The sequence below is a fragment of the Siphateles boraxobius genome, unplaced genomic scaffold (genome assembly GCF_051911475.1).
Source record: "Siphateles boraxobius isolate OS27281-9 unplaced genomic scaffold, OSU_SipBor_1 65, whole genome shotgun sequence".
NCBI classification, from domain to species: domain Eukaryota; kingdom Metazoa; phylum Chordata; class Actinopteri; order Cypriniformes; family Leuciscidae; genus Siphateles; species Siphateles boraxobius.
Window position 1 is genome coordinate 932,216 of NW_027509192.1, and position 20,285 is coordinate 952,500.

General features: G+C 37.5%; 3 protein-coding genes across 3 annotated transcripts in view; 1 reads left to right on the forward strand and 2 right to left on the reverse strand.

Annotated features, from left to right (window-relative positions):
• Window positions 1-739: 739 nt before the first annotated feature.
• LOC143720545 (EF-hand calcium-binding domain-containing protein 4B) lies at window positions 740-4,267 on the reverse strand. The gene is made up of 8 exons (XM_077210072.1): window positions 4,208-4,267; window positions 3,927-4,053; window positions 3,589-3,715; window positions 2,779-2,860; window positions 1,665-1,779; window positions 1,203-1,310; window positions 1,034-1,110; window positions 740-878 (listed from the first exon to the last, which is right to left on the reverse strand). The coding sequence occupies exons 2-8, from the start codon at window positions 4,044-4,046 to the stop codon at window positions 794-796; spliced, it is 714 nt and encodes a 237-aa protein (XP_077066187.1). The 5' UTR covers window positions 4,047-4,053; window positions 4,208-4,267; the 3' UTR covers window positions 740-793.
• A 1,791-nt stretch (window positions 4,268-6,058) lies between these two features.
• Window positions 6,059-18,778, reverse strand: cracr2b (calcium release activated channel regulator 2B). Its single transcript, XM_077210071.1, has 10 exons — window positions 18,653-18,778; window positions 13,000-13,220; window positions 11,963-12,074; window positions 11,123-11,252; window positions 10,741-10,887; window positions 10,205-10,295; window positions 8,800-8,895; window positions 8,512-8,699; window positions 6,631-6,702; window positions 6,059-6,345 (listed from the first exon to the last, which is right to left on the reverse strand). The coding sequence occupies exons 2-10, from the start codon at window positions 13,216-13,218 to the stop codon at window positions 6,192-6,194; spliced, it is 1,209 nt and encodes a 402-aa protein (XP_077066186.1). The 5' UTR covers window positions 13,219-13,220; window positions 18,653-18,778; the 3' UTR covers window positions 6,059-6,191.
• Window positions 18,779-19,012: 234 nt separating this feature from the next.
• tmem138 (transmembrane protein 138) overlaps window positions 19,013-20,285 on the forward strand; it is a 10,280-nt gene continuing 9,007 nt past the window's right edge. The window contains exons 1-2 of the mRNA XM_077210074.1: window positions 19,013-19,183; window positions 19,593-19,790. The gene's annotated coding sequence lies outside the window, so the exon portion shown is untranslated. The remainder of the gene's footprint in view (window positions 19,184-19,592; window positions 19,791-20,285) is intronic.

Genomic DNA, 20,285 nt, shown 5'->3' on the forward strand with positions numbered 1-20,285 from the left:
AAGAGAGGGCGATACAGGACAAGTGACATTTATTGCTCCAGTCCCAAAAATAAGTACTTTATATATACAACATGTTCATAGAAATCTGTTAATGTACACATAACCTTTCATTTTGTGTTCCCCAAAATGTTAATATGACATGTATTGCCCATACCCCACAACATAATACTAACAATTATTATAAAAATACATACATATGCAGGCAACCGTTTTAAGAACTGTCTAAAAAAAAAAAAAGTGTAACACATCGTTTTGTGTAACACAATGCCAACTGGAGTGAGTAGTAATTTTCAAATAATCGTATCACTGTTCACGGTAGTGTTTTATATAATTTTACAGTTTCATATCTTGCTAAAATGTTTTTTAATTAAACACATTCAGAGGTAGACGTTGTTTCGTAGATTCACTGAGCGTCCAGTCACGTGACGTGATTAATATTCATGAGTCAAGTCCTCGCTCCAACAGCCCACACAGCAGCGTCAACTAGTTTCTTGTAATGCGATGCAAAGGTAATATAATACTAAGTATAGTGTTATAAATGTACACACTTTTTAAAAACATGTTTCTAATGAAAAATAAAAAACCTCTGCAGTATTTACGATGCTGATGACCGTTGTAAGTAACGCGTCATCACAGTACGTGAAAAAGGAAAGACTGAAGAAACTTAATCTGGATTAAAAGACTGAAGTATTATGTTATGACAATGACGATAATTGTTGATAATGTTTTTTCCCCCTGTTTCTTTTCATCAAGCATTTTATAAAAAAAGCAAATAATAATTATTATTATACGGTTATTTGCAGCAGCGCCCTCTGTCGGTAGAGAAGTCCAGTCGGAGCGCAGACTCACACTGCTTGTCCTGCTGTGAGGCAAGTAACCTGAGACAAGCAGACAGAATTAAATTAAGTTAAATAATTGTTATTTTGCCGCTTTTGCAATAAATACACAGTGATTTTATTGTATTTACTGTATTCGAAAAATACATCACTTTTGATCACAGAATTTGAAATAGCGCTTTAATCCAGTTTCACACCTGGTTAGGTGGTTCATGGCCTCTTCCACCTGGTGTCCACTCTTAGCACTGCATTCATAGAACTCAGCCTGGTACTCCTGTCAACACAGACAACATCAAAACTCCTTATAAACACACATTGACACAGGCATGTGATCAGTGGGAAATGATGAGCGGGATCATTCCTCACCTCCGCAAGTCTGTGGCCTTGTGCTCCAGTCACCTCTCTCCTGTCTGTGCTCGCCAGGTCTGTCTTATTGCCTAGCAACATCAGACACGCCCCCTCAGATTGCTTTTCCTGCCAGTCACACACACACACACAGCATGATACACTGCTAATCCCATAAACCAATCACAGTAACACCCACATTCATCATAACCAGATTACATCACATGCTAAATACACTCTCTTTCTAATTTCACAGTAAACCTTCAAAGTCACACACTGACGTGTATGCAAAGCAGCACAAGCACACCTACTGCCGTACTGTATTATACAACCAGCCTAGGCAAATCTTACCCCAGATTTAAAACACTTTTTTTTATTTGACCTATTTGTTGATGCTCAGTATTGAGAAAAGAAGGATATTCAATGAGAATATATATAGCATACGCTAGTCAATCAGTCAATCTTGAATCTAGCTAGCCTCACCAGAACCTGGTCCAACCAATGGCGGACCGCCGTGAATGATGACTCATGGGTGACATCATACATAGCGATGATCCCATCCGCCCTGCGGAAATACTGCTGTGTGACGCTGTGGAACCTGATGAAGGCCACAGGCAGGTGTTATTATACACACATTTTAAAGTAAAGCTTCTTCAAGGGTTCTTTGCAGTATCTGTGCAACACAAACACAACCAGTTCAATGGCCAATCAAATTTATCCCCAAAGTAGTCCAGTGACTAAAACCCAATGTCAAAACCCCAAATATGCCACTCTAATACATAAAATACCTTTATACAAAAATACATTTTACAGTCACTCCATGCTTTATATGTGGAGGTTTATTTCCGCCACATAAAAAAAATCATGCTTTGGTAAATCTTAATTATGAGATAAAAAAAAGTCATAATTACGTCATAAAAAGTCAAATGAATACTGAATGAATTATGAATACCGAGTAATAATTTTGACTTTTTGTCATCATCATGACAGTTAAAATGATGAGAAAGTCAAAATTATGATGTTAAGACATAATTAGGGGATAAAAAGTGGACTTTTAAAGTCATAATTTTGATTTAGTATGTCATTTCTTTTAATGTCATAACTGACTTGTCATAACTTGTCTTTTCATCTTATATTAATTACTTAGTACTATGTAATAATTTAAATTTTTTATCTCATAATTATGATGATTTTTTTTCTGATGTGGTGGAAGGCTTCCATAAACAATTTCAAGTTGAAAATCACTGTATAATATATAATATTAATTATAATAGATATACTATATGGTAGAATTAATATATGAAATATTTGTATATGTACTAATCATAAACACAGTATGTTTTCACAAAGGAACTCACTGGAGCTCAATGGCAGAATATTAAATAATTCAGTATGAATATTTTATTTCAATTTCATTTATGTAAATAAATGTCAACGGTTAACGAGAGGGGGAAAATAATAACCCATGGTAACAGTTGGTAGAGGTTCAGCCCAGACGCCCAGTCTAACAAGAAACATTTTAGGAAGACTCATTTTGCATTGTAGCTTCTTTAAATCACTCTATTGGTTGTGTAAAGCTGTTTTTGGGACATCTGACCTCTCCTGTCCTGCGGTGTCCCACAGCTGCAGAGCGACTGGTGTGGAGTCAAGCATTACACTCCTGACCTGGAAATCCACTCCTGTCAATCAAACACCACATGACTTGTCAGCACATAAAGGGCCCTGTTCACAGCTGGTATTAAAATGTGTTTTGGTGGATCGGATCACAAGTAGACGAGGGAGACACATTCCCGTTTACACCTGGTGTTTAAATCCGTCTCTTTTGTCCACTTTCAATCACTTCTGTCCTGATTTCTTCAAGGGGAGGGTCTATGGGTGAGTAAATGTAAGGGTTTTTTCAGATCTTTTGATCTAAGGATAAATAAGCTTGTGTAATTTACATATGAACATGACCGACGGAAAAACACACAGGTCAGTTTTAGTTTCTGCTCTGATAGACACAAGACCAGGCGAACGAGTGTGTGTGTTGGAAATCAGGAATGATGAGAGAACATTGTGCTTTGTACATTTTTCATCTTCAAACTAAACTTGGGTCTCCAGTCGATAAAGTTTAAATCCCGTCTGTCTAGATCTCTTCATAATGTTACTCATTAGATCAGTAGACGGAGAGAAGACTGTCTTCTGTGGCGGTTTGAACACACTCGAGCGTTTACACTACGAAAGCAATCCGGCGAATGTGTTTTCAACTCTGGAAGTGTCGAAAGTGGACAAGCTCAAAACATTTTAGACCCTGTTTACACCTGTATTTAGTGTCGTCGTCCACTTGTGATCCGATCCACCAAAACACTTCTTAATACCAGCTGTAAACACGGCCTAAGAGAAAGCATTATTAGCATAAATCTCTCACCCACAGTTGAGGCCATGTTGTTGGGGAAGTGACCGCTGCAATACTGATGGATGAACGAGCTCTTTCCCACAGAAGAGTTTCCTAAAAACACCACCTTAAACACACGCTGCGGATCACTGGTTGCTCTCTGGAGGAGGAAGAACGTTTTTACTGGAAGCTCAAATGCCACATCAAGCAGATTAATATTTGATTTACTGTTAAGATCAAGAATGAACGAACTCAACATGGATGGTTGCATCTACTATCATGTAAATATCCAATATCATTTGCACACTCACACACACACACAGAAATACCCAGTTGTGAAATCTATTTTTACAGCAAAAACAAACGAGTACCGCAGATTTCTCTGATTGGCAGGTTTCGTCTTCTCTCCGTTCAGATTTAGAGAATCTCTTCGGACTTGAATCTGTTAGCGATGTGTCTGAATCCTCTGCCTCGTCATTTGAGTTTTCCATTATCTGCCTTTTAATAAAATTGATTAAAATTATTTAAATGCAAAGAAAATCATAGGAATAATTAAATAACACCTTTGAATCAGTGCTTAAAAAGCTAAAACCTGCTACAGGTGGTAATAATAATAATAATAATAATTGGTCCAGATGGTAAACTAGTGTACCTGGTTTCATCCTATTGGTCAAACTGGTCAGAGCCGTCTTGGACCAGCAACTGAGATTTTTATGATCTTGCGAACAAATGCTAAATTATTTTTATGCAGCATTGGTGAAAAACAATTGATCTTGAAATAATTTGATGCCACTAATCACTAAGGATTGCAATTGAAGTGTACATTTGCAATTGAAATTCTGGCACATATAGCATTATATTTAAATAGTTTGATTAAAGTGTTATGTGCATTGATATAGCATAGTTAGTTAGTAACCCACCTCTTTGCTGATTTCCTCGGTGGGAAATAGTTTCCCAGTATGGATTCCTTCCTCGGCAGAGGGTTCTTCACGTGTGCTGTCTGAGGAACAGTTGATGAGATATTAGAGACATTTTAGCTTCAGCTTTAAATTGATAATGTTTTGTTTTGAATGACGTGGAAAGAATTATTGACTTGTAAAAAATGCTGCATCTTTGTCAACCAGAGTAAAATAATTAATGCAAAATTGGGTTCAGATGAGGTGCTTGTCTAAGTTTTTTTTTTTTTAATAAGAAAATGCATTTATTATTAAAAATTAGTCCATTGGTTGAAATAGGTTGGCAATGGTTGTGAAATGACAGCACTCGTGTGTATGAATGTAAATCACCCAGAATAACAACAAGAATCAAGACAAACAAACATTTTTATTGTTCATCGTCACGAAGATTGACAACATATCCAGTTTGTTCAACTTAACAAAAAACTGTACATTATCTACATTTTGTTCTTTTCGTGTCAATCAGAGACCAAACACATAAACTGTCATTGGACAGAACTGCTCATTTCAAAAGAAACTACCAAATAAAACTGTACTAAATTACATTATATATATATATATATACATATATACACAGATTCACTCGGTCAACGTACTGAGGTAAATGCTGCACAGTGGTCTCGCTCTTTACAATGTCGGACACATAACGGTAATTAATATGATTAGCCTATTGCTTGACTATGTTATCAAACAGCTAATAGTCTGTTGCTAATGGTACACAAACTATGTTCCCGTTCGCCATCTCAGTCTGCCTTCTAACAATCATCAGAAATGCCTTGAACAACTCAGAACGTCACTAAAGGCATAGTTTATCATCATAACATCGTAATATACATCATACATACATCCGCTATATCGCTAAATCTACCTGATTTTTCATATCAACAAAAAATATAGCAGGATAACCTGGCATCTCTCGAGACTCCCCTGCTAGTTCGCTGTTAAGGATATGCTAAAGATCGCCGGCACATTGACCGGATTGGTTACAAGGTAGTTTGTGACGTAAGAAACACCAGCGATTTTTTTTATTCACTGCAGATTAAGGAGAAAATACTCAGCACTTATGAATTTCACATGATTTGTCTTAAAGCACATTATAAAAAAACACCACATTGACATAACATTAAAAACTTGACTTTCACCACAGGGGGACTATAAGAGTTATTTATGCTCCTTTTCTTATTTTTGGACTTTCTTTGTAAAAGAAAAAAGAGGGGCATTAAGGCTCTTCTGAAGCAGAAAATTGCCATGCAGAAATCGTACTTGATTCTGTAACAGACCGAACAAGGAACAATCTTTCTCCAAACGTGAGCCGTTTCATTGGAGAACAGGCATCGGCTAAATTTCACATTCACAGTCTCAAATGTTCCACAAGAGGTCTTCGCTGAGGCGTATGCGCTGCGAAATGCGTTAATCCGTACAAAGATTCCTCCGAGTCATTTGTTGCTGCTTCGAAAGAGGCGGACGAATGGAACAAGCTCTCCCGAAAATAACATAAACAGAGCTGGAAAATGTGAATATCCCAGAAGAGGAAGAGGGATGACATCATCTGGAAACGTTCGAACTTCCTCAGGGAACATGGGCTCAAGGAAACCCAGAGAAATACATCCAGCTGAATGTATCCGTTCACATTTTAGCTGCACTGTCTGCAGGGTGCATTCTGGGTAATGTTACATGGACTTAATACGGGTAAACAGAACGCACCCACGGCGAGAAGGCGTGAACACAGCGGCATGGTGGGTAATGGGTGGGGGACGTGAAGGGGTGTTTTTGACTAACCATCTTCTGTGTCTGATGGGCATCTTTATCATCCCGAAGACGCTTGTTCATGTCTCTAAAAGAGAGAGAGGGAGTGAGAACTATGTGTAAATATTTAAAGATAAGGCTCCTACTCACAGGACTTTTACAGCCTCAGAATTTAGATAACAAATGTTATCAATAAAATGGAACAATGACTGATCAACTATCCTAAACCTGCATCTGTTCGTTTTGTTTTAATTGGTCAATTCTTATGGCCTTATCTTTTAGATAAGAACAATACACACATGCCTACACTTGAACGCTTGAATTCATCACGTTTCACACTAAAGGTTAGACCAGGTCAGTCGGGTTGGCATACCTGAGCAAGTCCAGCTGTCTCATGAGACTTTCCCGTTCCTTCTGCATGTTTCGGGACACTTTCAGGACTTCTCTGTAGTCAGAAACAGTCAGACGTGAAAAATACACAACACTATCAGCAGGAAATAGCCGCTTATGTTTGTTTGCTCATTACTTTTTATCATCACACTCTTAGGCCGTGTTTACAGCTGGTATTAAGAAGTGTTTTGGTGGATCGGATCACAAGTGGACGACACTAAACACAGGTGTAAACGGGGTCTAAAATGTTTTGAACAACGAGCTGTCAGTGCTCCAGGATGAAATTCTGGAGGTATAAAGATCACAAATGGCATATCATTAACATCTCATTAACATCTCATTAACATCTCAACGATTAAACAGAGCTCTAATGGAGTTTTGCTCAAGTCTCCTGCTCCTTAGGCCGTGTTTACTCCTGGTATTAAGATGCGTTTTGGTGGATCGGCTCACAAGTGGACGACACTAAACACAGGTGTGAATGGGGTCTAAAACGTTTTGAGCTCGTCCACTTTCAACACTTCCAGAGGGAGTTGAAAACACATTCGACCGGATTGCTTTCGTAGTGTAAACGCTCATGTGATCGAGTGTGTTCAAACAGCCACAGAAGACCGTCTTTTCTCCGTCTACTGATCTAATGAGTAACATTATAGGAAGACTCTAGACCGAAGGGATTTAAACTTTGTCAGCTGAAGACCCAGGAGGAAAAAGCACACTGTACTCTCACCATTCCTGATTTCTAACACACTCGCAGCGTTCGGCTGGTCTTTCGTCTGTCAGAGCAGAAACTAAAGCTGATCTGTGTGTTTTATGTCGTCTCCGGTCCTGTTCATATGTAAATTGCGCAAGCTTATTTTGTCCATTAGATTAAAAGATCTGAAAAAGCCCATACATTTACCAGCCCATAGTGCCTCCCCTCAAAGAAATCAGGACAGAAGTGATTGAAAGTGGACAAAAGTGACGGAATAAAACGCCAGGTGTAAACGAGAATGTGTCTCCATCTTCCCCTTGTGATCCGATCAACCAAAACACATCTTAATACCAGCTGTAAACAGGGCCTTAAAACAAAAAGTTCTTTCCTGGTATTGATAATCATTTAAGTTGGAGAAAATAGCCGCAGGGGAACTTAACCTTCTAGGTGCAAGGGTTGCAGTTTTGAATAAATAATAAACATAGCAGTTTGAACTCTTCTCCACTTTAAAAATAGATTGCATACACATATACAATGAGCGCAAGGACATCATTAACGGTATTATAGTAACAGACTTTGTTGGATTCTGTCGTGTACAATCCAACAAAGTCTGTTAGAATAATAATAATAAAAAAGATTTTGAGGACAGTTACACTGTATTGAGACAGTTGAGAAATAATAATGTTTACCTTTTTTAACAATAATTGTCATTGTTGAACCCTTGCTCTTATGTTTCTGATTTCTCAGTTTTGTCATTATTTTAGCAAATAATTTATTTTATATGTTTTGAGACAGTTTGTTTTAAGAAGTTTAAGAGTTAAGAGTTAGTAAAAGAGTAAAAAAAAGAGTAAAGTAAAAGTTGAAACTTTTTTAAGTAGGCATCTATTTTTTATTAAGTATTTATTTTGTATTAATACATAACCTCACTGTATTCATTTGTAATGTATCATTATTGCGTGACATTTGTGTCAATAATCGTCAAGCACAGCTGACTTCGCGTAGTGGGAGGGGGCCCCCAAATCAAATTCTGCTTAGGGCCCCCAAAAGGCTCGGGCCGGCTCTGTATGGCATCACTGCAGAAACCCCATTTGGAACCTTTATTTTGAGGAGTAGAAGTAGTAGTAATAATGCAAAGAATGTTTTTTCATCCGGTAAGTATCACTCATGAAAAGCCACCTCTCTTTGCCCCTGTGCTGTTGTTTGATGGTGTTCTGTAGTTGTTGTAGTTGACTCAGAGTGTGCTGAAGCTCCTCTCGGCTCTGGTCAAGTTCATCCCGCAGTTGCTGGTTGCTGTTGTGCAGTCGGCGGTTCTCTCCGCGAGCGTTAGCCTGATCACTGCTCAGAGTGCTGATCTTGCTCTCCAACTACACACACACACACACACACACACACAGGTGGGTTGAGATTGACCTCCAGCTGGTTTAATAAATCAGACATGTTGACGAGTGAGTGTGGAGTCGGTACCTCCCTCTGTTTGGTGAGCGTGAACTCAAGTTCTTGTTCTCGCGTCCTCAGTTCCTGTAGTAGCTGCTCTTTCTTGTTTCCCTGTCTCACACTGTCCTTCATCACAGAACACACCAACATCACCCTCATCAATATTATCACCATCATTACCACGCTTTATGAATATCATAATTACATTACCATCACTTCATCACCATCATCATAACCATCACCATGATCAATATAATTATCACCATCACATCAACATCAGTGTTATTGTAATCACATGAACAATATCATATCACCTTTAGCATCATCTTGAACAATATTGCCACCATCATAAAGGTCATAACTTCCATTATCACTATAAATATTATTTCCCCATCATAATCACCATCATCAATATCATAATCAGCATCAATCACCATAAACTATCATTATCACCATTACTATCATTAAATAATCACCATTAATAAATAAAATATCATTACCGTTCTATCATGATTACTAACATCATTGTCACTATTGTCACCCTTGGTATCATAATCATCATAATCAATATCGTTATCATAAACTATATTACGGCCATGAACGGAACAATATCATCACCATCAACATAGTTATCAACATTACATGATAATCATAGTCATCAATATTATTAACGCTGTCATAGTCACCATGAGCTATAGGATTACCAGCATCATAATCACCTTTGGTTAATAATTACCAGGATAAATGTATTATCCCTATCATAACAATAATAATCAATATCTTTATTACCATCACTATCATAATCACCAGGAACAACATTATCATCACCATCATCAATAAATCACAATAAATAACCACAATCATCAATATTTCTTATCACATTCATCACCATTACTATAATATTCACCATGAACTAACTATAAGATTATCAACATCTAATCACCATTAACATCACCACTGGTATCATAATAACCAGAAACAATAATATTATCAATATCAGAATCACAATAATCATATCATAATCACCAGGAACAATACTATCATCTGCATCAAAACAAAACCATCTTCTGGATCATTATCATAATCACCATCATCAATCCCCCCATCATTATAATCACCATTATTATCATAATCACCATGAACAATATTATTATCCCTATCATAACAATCATAATCAATACCATCATAATCACCATTATTATAATTTAACACCATGAAAAATATGATTACCAACATCATATTCTCCATGAACATAATTATCTCCATCATAACAATCATAATCAATATCATTACAATAATCCCCATTATTATCATAATCACCATGAACAATGTATCCTCCAAAAATATTGTTCTCTAATTAAATAACCACAGTTCTTATGCTAAATTCTTATCTGTACTAAAATCTGTACTTCATATTTACAGTGTGTGAATTTACCAGAGCTTGTCGTTTCTCTCTCTCTTCTTTTAACTGACTCTCCATGTCTTCATACATGGACCGAACCACCCTGTCATGATCTTCCTCTCTCCTGTAGGACATTTAAACACTCAGAGCACATCTTTATCTCAAGACAGAACAAGGACGTTAATTTTACAACAGGTGCAAGGCTGCATCCGAAATCGCATACTTCCCTGCTATATAGCAGGCGAAAAAAAACATGTGTCTGAATTTACAGTACTAATAAAAGAGAAGGCAAAATACCCGGATGACCTACTAACTGCGTGCGTAAGTGCGTATATGATGGACACTTTACTATCCCATGAGGCCACGGGAGAGGATTTATGAATGGAGATAGGTCACATGATAATGACAACATGGTGGGAGTAGTATGTCTGGATTACATGTATACTACACACATTCATACTACATATTTTAAGCAGTCGCGAAGTAATTACTAGTACTAACTCAAGAGAGTATGCGATTTCAGATGATTTCGAGTGCAATGAGGCCCGAGGACCCCAATGAGGGCTGACCTGCGCAATGCCTGCTCTAAATTGTCTCTCTCTTTGAGTGCATCCTGTAGATGAGAGACGGTGTAGGAAAGAACCTCCTCCAAAACCCCCAGAAGCTCAGGTTTGTCCCTCTGGAGCTCACCCCACAGAGTACACAACTCCCACTGACTAACACACAGACACACATGATGAAAACATTGAAGAATCTTTAAAACAGCTTAAAGCTAAAATTCAGACTTCGGTAGATGTAGCGTTAAACGTTCAGACACCTTAAAACAAATGTGAACAATAACAGTATGTTAGCTTTGTCAAGCCTGTATTGATTTAAACATCAAACATACAAGCATAGTCTACTCATCGTTATCTTATCTGTTACAGACCAGAGCTGTGTGTATTAACTCACTCTTTGAAGAGTTTATCGGCTCCCAGCTCCATGAGGATGTGTGTGAATCGGATCTCTGCCGGCTCTACTCGCTCCTCCTCAACTTTCTGTCTTTCTCCTTTCTCCTCCGGCCCACAACCAACAAGCTCTCCTTATTTAGACAGAGAGATTTTAATTAAGGCATATGTCTTAATGCGTACTACACATACCGGTAGTATACTATACTGGATACTAGTATGTGAAATGGTATGCAATGAAACATTTTAACATCACTGTTGCATGTTTAATTCAGCAAGTGGCATCAGGTTTTTATCAGAATTGCAATAGCTGGGAAACAAAGAAGGAAAACCTTAAACTTAAAAACTAACTGAAATAGCCTAAGTTAAGTTGAAGCACAAATTTACTCGAACTAAAATAAATTGGAGCTACAAATGTGTGTGCGCGTATAGGCTAAAGCGCATAAGATTATTAAAACTTAAACTAAAATTAAATTATTAAATATTTATTTAAAAATAAATATTATAAAAGTAAATAAATAATAATAAAAAGATGCTGTTAAAATCTTAGGGAAAAAAAATATAGCTAGGATAAATTTCATTTTTAAATTAACTTTTAATAAACTTATTTTAAATAAAAATGTGGTTACACAAGTTACACTGTACTTACTCAAATAAGTACTGAATAATATTAATTAACTACATGTACTAATTATAGAGTTACGATTAGGTTTTGATTTAGGGTTATTTACTTGTAATTATGCATAATATACTGTTATAACTATAGTAAGTACATGTAGTAACATGTAACTGTCACCAAAATATTAAAGTGTTACCAAACATTTAAATAGACAAATACACTAACCTAGGCCCGTGTGGAACTCGAGGGGTGTAAGGTAACCGTTTTTGTCTCTGTCCAAACTCTCAAACACTGATTCCAGCTGCTCAGGAGACAGAGGGAGCTCTTGCTGTAGCCGCTGGTGGATTTAAACACGATTAGACACATTAAAGGGTTAGTTCACCCAAACATAAAAATTCTGTCAGTAATTACTCTCCCTCATGTTGTTCAAGACCTTCGTTCATCTTCGGAACACGAATTAAGATATTTTGGATTAAATCTGAGAGCTGGATCACTCCTCCATAGGCTTCTAAGGGATTGAAACTTGTTCCCCGAAAAGTCATTAAAGACATCGTTAAAATAGTCCAAGTGACTACAGTGGCTCAATCTTAAGTTTATCAAGCGACGAGAATACTTTTTGTGCGCAAAACCCCCCACAAATAACGACTTTTAAATCAACTATTGATTTCCTTCTCTGTGTGCCTCGAGTGGGTTCGCTAGTGTAATAGCGTAAGCTTCTGTGTTGTACGTCACAAGCATCACCCACATGACCAGCGTCGGCCAATAGTGAGCCTACGTGTGACGCACAACACAGAAGCGCTAGCGTTGTTACACTAGTGAACTGACTCGAGGCCCACAGAGAAGGAAATGAATAGTTGAAATAAAATCGTTATTTTTCTTTGTTTCTTGCGCACAAAAAGTATTCTCGTCGTTTAATAAACTCAAGATTGAGCCACTGTAGTCACTTGGACTATTTTAACGATGTCTTTAATAACTTTTCAGGGAACAAGTTTCAATCCCTTAGAAGCCTATGGAGGAGTGATCCAGCTCTCAGATTTAATCTTTAAGGTCTTACGGGGTTGAACAACATGAGGGAGAGTAATTACTGACAGAATTTTCATTTTTGGGTGAACTATCCCTTTAAACAGAGCTGAGAGCACTTGAAAGCATTACCAATATGGCCACTGATATATCATACACCCATAATAAAACTTGGCACAGCTTTGGAACTGTTAAAGGAATCATATAACGTCGACTTACACCACCAGCCTGTCCTGTCTCACCTGCATGTCTCTCTTCGTGATGAATCCTTTCCCCTCTTTATCACAGAGCTCAAAGAGCTCTTTAGCTTTGCCCATTCTGTCCTGCCTGTCTGACCCAGGAGGAGGCGCGTCGTTGTGCGACTGCAACCTCGCCATCCGACCCAGCAGTCTGGAGCTGGGGGACATCTGACCACTGCCCGTCCCCTCCAACACCTCACCGTCCTTCAGCCAGCTGGACATCACTGCAGAGAGAGACGGGTCGGGCTCAGATTACATTGGTCCTGTTGTGCTTTTTTCCATGGTCATCTTTCTTTAGTGTTTGAGTACGAAAAAGGTTTCTCCAGTGGGAGTTATTCTCTATATCAGTGTCAGCGTTTCTGGACTCCCTGAAAGTCCTCCATTGTAGTCTTGAGTTTTCTTCCGGGAACGAACACGTCACAATATTCCTCATTTAAATGATTCATGCAGAATAAAGGGGCGGGGCCTTGTTAAGTTAGTTAGTAGAGTGTTGAATCTGGAGGTTATGGTGACGGACATTTCCCAAACACGCTCAAAACGCTTGACCAATCACAACACACTGATCCAGCTGACCAATCAGAGCACAGTGTGCTTTTCAGAAGGCGGGGCTTCATAGAGACAGGAACTAAACAGAGCGTTACTGACAGACTGGGAAGAGAGGAGCCGCAACAATGGAGAATAATGTGTTTTTTGAACATTCAAGAATGAAAACCTATTCTAGTAGACCCAAAAACTAAAATAAAATCTTTGAAAAGGGCTTAATAGGTCCCCTTTAAGATAAGGAGCTTGTAAGGAATGTTGCTAAAGTGGTCAAACGAGTTCAAACAATGATAAGAAAACAATTTTATCTCATAGTTTTTTCCCTAATCGGTGACAAGTAACATACAACAAGATATTTTGTTAGTCGCTTAGTTTCTATTTTTGTTCCGTCACTCCCACGGTCTCATTAGTCCAAAATTATTCTCCAAATACCTCTATTGTAGACATATAAACTACTATAAACAATATGTTCTAAATATTGCTTTTCATTTTCAATAAGGAAGGAAAAATTCCTTAAAGCTAGAAATTTGTTGTGTCGCAACTGGTAAGAACATTAACCTTGCATTCAGCAATTGTTGCATTATTATTATTGCACTTTAAACTGCGGTTTGGCCTGAGGTAAAACACTGACTTTAGTTAACCACTTAAAGTTAGCTTTATTAGTGGAATATGCTGAAGGCGGCTGAAATATCCTAACATATCCTCAAATAAACATTAACCAGGATGTTAAACAGTCCTTCAAAAAGGTCCCATTTGTTTTCTGACCTGAGGTGCTCAATACAAGTCTGCTGTAATTCCCTCCAGCACATGCCATATCTAAATGACATCTGTGTTTGTCTGATATTACGTACCAGTTGCGATGGTCTTGTGATTTTGGAGCAAAAGAAAACAGAACTCCTCCTTCAGTAAATGTCCAGCCGGCTTTAATGACCTGCCCCACGTTTCCAAAAGCTCAGAGGAATCTGAGGATATGCCCGAAAACTGATACCAATGCTGACAGAATCAGTTATTTTAGTACTATTTATATGTTATAGTTTGTATTTATATTATGTACTATTTATATGTTATAGCCTAGTATTTGTTTATATTAAGAATTAGCTTTTATTTTTATATTTTCAGTTCATTCATTTTTATTTCAGTTTCTGTTTTTAGTATTCAGTACTTCAAATTAAACTTGTTCAGTTAGTTGCTAAAGCAACATTTTAATTTTGAATGATTAGTTTTAACAACATATCTATGTAACATCATATATATATATATATATATATATATTTAGTTCAGTCATGAAACTCTAGAGGGCGCAGCCTGATTGGGATACCAAGACGTCGGTCAATGTCGGGACGTTTTTGAGTGACGTTTCGGCTGTTTTTGGTGTGTTCTGCACCGCTGGCTCTTGTCCGAAGCTGTCTGGGTTTTTAGGGCCGATTCAGCATGTTGAATCGCCGTCGGTGAGAGACAGAAAAGCGAAAGTAATGATAGCGAGACATAAGACTTTTATAATTTTAAGTCATCATACCTGAACATTCAAATGCACAAATATTTTCATAATAACATGAGCTGACTTGAATGAAGAAAGTGATCAGCGTGATTGATATTCAAAATGGTAAGCAATTGCTGCTTTGTTTACGGTTTGTATATCTGCAGTCCTAGTCCTGCAGTTTCTCTTTTTTAATGACAGAAATAGACTATTGTTAATTGCTGATATAGACATATATTTACTTCCACGCAGGCGCAGAATGCACATACTAATTGACAGTCGCCTTATGTCCTTTTAGTGTGTTCAAGCGCAACTTTTTGGCCGAGATCTGCAAGCAATCACATCATCACGGCTGGCACAGGCTGATTGGTCTCTGCTGATCCTGCAGCCAATGAGATTGCTTGCTCAACATTTGACTAATCTGGTTCAGTGTTTGCTGTACGCTAGTCCTGCAGTGCTATCAGAGTTACTCCTCCACCTCCCCAGCTCCACCTGTCTAGATCTGCTACGGGATTTATGTATGTCTATTTATGAAGCAGCAGCTGCGTATCTTACATATTCACAGCAGCGTTTCTGTGTATCTGTGGGCAATAGCAAGTCCACACTTGCTTTGCAGCTGCGGCGATAATCAACAGCAACAGCATAGCAGATCAGTCAGCAAAGACTAAATACATTAATATTGCCATATTCAATAATATGTTAAAACTATTTTGAGAGTTGTCATGGTTTAAATACATGCGCATACACACACACACACACACACACACACACACACACACACACACACACACACACACACACACACACACACACGTAGTGTTTCCATGTTTTATGGGGACTTTCCATAGACATAATGATTTTTATACTGTACAAACTGTATATTATATTCCCTTACACTAACCCTACCCCTAAACCTACCCATCACAGAAAACTTTCTGCAAAAAACATCACTTAGTATGATTACAAGCTGTTTTCCTCACGGGGACCAAAAAATGTCCCCACACGAACAAGGATTTCATATATTGCCATCCTTATGGGGACATTTTGTCCCCATAATGTAGGGTTTACCAGGCCACACATACACACACACACAGATAACACATTTACACAACATGTTAATTCAAGAATCATCTCTTTCCCAGCCAAACACGCAATTTTCCATGTTTTCTCTGTTATACGATAAGGGGCCTGCGACACATTGTCTGAAAGAGTACTGAATCTCCTGATAAAAACACAGGCGAAGAAGATGCAGAAACAAGCGATATCATATGTAATCATATGCATATGTAAAATAACGTGATCATCAACATTAAACTGCATATAAATCAAAACTGCCTAATGTCACTGAATGAAATGTCGACCCAGGACGAGCTACAGGACTGAAGCTTTGGGGGTGTTGATGAACTGTATCTATTCTGATCATCATTCTGGATCCCATCCAGATGTAGTCTTTGACAAAAACTTGATTTTCTCAGCTTTTTGCTCAAAATGTTTTTTTTTAATGAAACTAACCGACATTCAAGTGTAAAAAAAAGAATGCATGAAGGTAGAATAAAACTGTTTTTTATTTTATTTTTTGTTTAAAAGAAGAGGGGCTGTTGTTTCTTTTGATATATTGCATGTTCAGATATTCATTCAACAAAATATTCTGGGGGGGATGAAATTTTTGTGAACATTATCAAAAAATTGTGGCGGTGGCTGGCAACTTTAAAAAAAAAAAACTCTGGTGGGGAAAAAGTTAATATAAGATATGAGAATCAGTTAGACAATCAGTTACTGGAAGAATTAGTTATCAACTAATTTTAAAATGTTCAAATATTGGCTGATATATTAACCTGATTATATTAATATCTTGACCTGGCTGTTCAAAACGGACACATTTGTGTTTATCAAAGAAGAAACGGTCACCTGCAAATGCTGATAATCTCAAAATGACCAAATCATTTTCAGCCCTTCTTCCTCAACGATAGGCCACAACTATATTACATAATCAGCAGGCTGGTGGGAAACACTGCAGCAACAAAACACATGGGAATTTCGCATGAATAAACAGACGTGGCATTAAGATTTATGCTTAGGACACTCCCTCTCATGCCTATGTCCTACTGCCACTGATGGTCATCTCTCAAATTACAATAAACATTTACTCATGTAGGAATCAAGTAACTCTCCACACTGGGCACAATTTCATTTCTCTTTCCAGGATGTGCACCACAAAACAGGATGAAGTCATGTGACAGCACTGTGAGAGGGAGTGTGTGTAAAAACAAAGTGAGATGCAAATAAAGATTTCAGCTCGGTTTACATAGACAGCACTCAGAGCTCTTACCCACAATCACGAGTTTATGATTCCCATGCGGATGAGGTCTGGATGCAAGGGAAATACCTCCATACTAAATGACCACAGGTCATATGCAACATGCAATATTTGCCTAATGAATGAATGGACTGGGCTGTGGTTGGAACAATTATGAGGGATTTGAATCAGTGATATCTGGAAAGCCAAATATGCACAGATCATATACATGCCAGTGGTCACAATCACAAGGGCCCCAAAACTTTTTCATGCAGTTACTTGAAGGAACTCTTCGGTTAAAATACAACATAGAAAATGGCCACAATTTTAAGTGGCACTTAAATTTTTTTAAATGTAAGTGCAAGTGTCGTCTGAATCTGTGCTACAAAACGTTTATGAAATGTTCTGCCTGGAAATGAAGCTTGTGTTGTTCAGACTAAGTGCGATTTAAATAAAAATCTTAGTGCATTAATAGAAAACATTAATGGGGATTTCATGAGTCAAGATATGTGCAGATACACCAAAATATATGGGCACGGCATGTTTACACCTGCAATAAAGCCATATTGAGGAATTGCAACACTCAAGGTCAAATAAACTTCCGAGCTTAGCTACAATTACACACAAAAATCACCAGACAGATAAAGTCTGACAGCCATATGTCAACTTCAGATAAGAAAACAGACATGTATTTTATTTGCTCTGTGTTAGAGGAAATTATATAGAATGAAAGCTATTATAAAATAAGTATTTTATCCTTTAGCAGAACAAGCTCAGGTTCTGTAAGGCAAGTTAAATCATTAATTTGTTACAATGAAAATGCAAACCCAGGAAGAAATTACACAGATATCCCTGAGAACATGTGCAAGGATCTACTTCATTCAATTTCAACACAATACACTTCAGAGTACAGTACATTAACATTTAACATATTATAAATTAGTATTTGGACTCAAAATAGGCTTGAGCTTTATAAATAAATGTATTGTTGTGAAACCATTGTAGATGGTAGATTATGGCATATACCATCTACATGTTGTTAAACGAAGAGCATGGCATTAGCATTGCATATGTCCAAAAACATGGTCATTCCTTTATAAAAGAAATGAAGGGAATGCATAATATCATTTAAATTGCATAATTTAAGTTTTACAAGACAGTGTCGATCACTTCAGACAGCAAATGTTGGTGTCATACTCATACATAATTTAAGCCATATGTCAGCACTGCCGATACACTTTTCATTATGTTAAAACAAACTGAATGAAGTTAGAACGTAAGGAACTAGTGTTAAATTGAATATATAATAATTTTAATAAAATAAATAAAGAGACAGAACATACCAGACCTGTGATGCGACTCGAGGTTGCTCAGGTGTGTAGCGTGTCAAACGGCAGGTGTTTTATACTCGAACACCGCCAGTGTCATCCAGCAGGGGGCGCTAGAACTTCGAGAGCATCAGAGTACCATATTTCTTCTAATAAAGCCTCATCATCTTCATGTCCCGGCCACTTTAAAACAGAACAGCATTTCATAAACAAAAAGCTTTATTTGTGCTGTTAGAAAAGAGTTGCAAATCAATAACACTATATGCACACAGATTAAGATATACTAGACACACAAAGATAATAATAATAATAGAAATAATAAATATTTCAGTCTTTACGGTAACCGGATCCTCGCGCCGTTGCTATGGGAGACGCGGCAGCGCTCGAGCTCTGCTGTTCCAGTGTGCCTCGCGATCAGCTCTAATATAAACTGTCCGCTACAATTACGGTAAATTAGCATGATTTTAATATTCAGACGGATGATTTTATGAATCATAAGGAATTAAGGAACATTGAATCTGCATTTCAACTCGCGGGGGTTTAAAGGTGTGTAAAAATTTAAAGATATATGCGTTTGGTTAGCAGTTAGCTGGTTAAATCCATGGTTAAATCTGTTGATCAGAGTAAACAAAGCTGCTCATGACTTTAGTTTTAAGTAGTCTCGCTCTTAGAACTGTTGATATGTATTTTATATCTTATTGTAGGATTTAATTTCACTTAACGTAATCTGCTGTTAATGTGTTGGTTAACATTTAAGTTAACGCGAATAGATAAATGGGTAGAAATCAGCAGAGATGTGTTTACTACCATCACGAGCTCTGCGAGATTTCTCACCTCAGTGAATCTCGCGTCTAATGAATGAATTCACTAGGACTGATGCTTATTGCTCCATACTGTGGCTATTTCGTATTGAACGCCAGGAGTGTTGAGAGAAGCTGGTAATCTCTTTGTTTAGGCTTTATGGAGTTTTGAATCAGACGGAGATTAGAGATGCCCAGAGCGTCTCAGTGAAATAACCCATAATCCCCTCGGTGACCTGCTGCTCTTCCTATGTAACACCTGGGAGAACACGAGCTGAAGGACTCGACTCACGGCCAGTCCAACACTACCAGTGTGACACTTCTGCTTGAGTCCTGCTCTGCTTACTCTACAGGTCAGTGGATCGATAGATAGATAGATAGATAGATAGATAGATAGATAGATAGATAGATAGATAGATAGATAGACATTCGACATGATAGATGGATAGACTGATAGACAGATTGATAGATTAGACAGATAGATAGATAGATAGACATTCAACATGATAGATAGATAGACAGACCGATAGATGGATAGATATATAGACAGACAGACAGATAGATAGATGGATAGATATATAGACAGACAGACAGATAGATAGATAGATAGATAGATAGATAGACAGATAGATGGATATATATATATAGACAGACAGACAGATAGATTGATAGATAGATAGACAGATAGATGGATATAGATATATAGACAGACAGATAGATAGATGGATAGATATACAGACAGACAGACAGATAGATTGATAGATAGATAGACAGATAGATGGATATATATATATAGACAGACAGACAGATAGATAGACATACATTCAACATGATAGATAGATATATAG

Bases quoted from the DNA above. Each gene is read 5' to 3' on its own strand.
- cracr2b (XM_077210071.1), bottom strand. From the start codon at position 13,218: ATGTCCAGCTGGCTGAAGGACGGTGAGGTGTTGGAGGGGACGGGCAGT. The intron at 10,888-11,122 runs GTGAGTTAATAC...TCTGTGTGTTAG, and splicing joins GCCGATAAACTCTTCAAAGA to TCAGTGGGAGTTGTGTACTC. The intron at 8,700-8,799 runs GTACCGACTCCA...GTGTGTGTGTAG, and splicing joins CGCTCACCAAACAGAGGGAG to TTGGAGAGCAAGATCAGCAC.
- LOC143720545 (XM_077210072.1), bottom strand. From the start codon at position 4,046: ATGGAAAACTCAAATGACGAGGCAGAGGATTCAGACACATCGCTAACA. The intron at 1,780-2,778 runs GTCAGATGTCCC...GGCCTTCATCAG, and splicing joins GACACCGCAGGACAGGAGAG to GTTCCACAGCGTCACACAGC. The intron at 1,111-1,202 runs GTGAGGAATGAT...CTGTGTTGACAG, and splicing joins AAGGCCACAGACTTGCGGAG to GAGTACCAGGCTGAGTTCTA.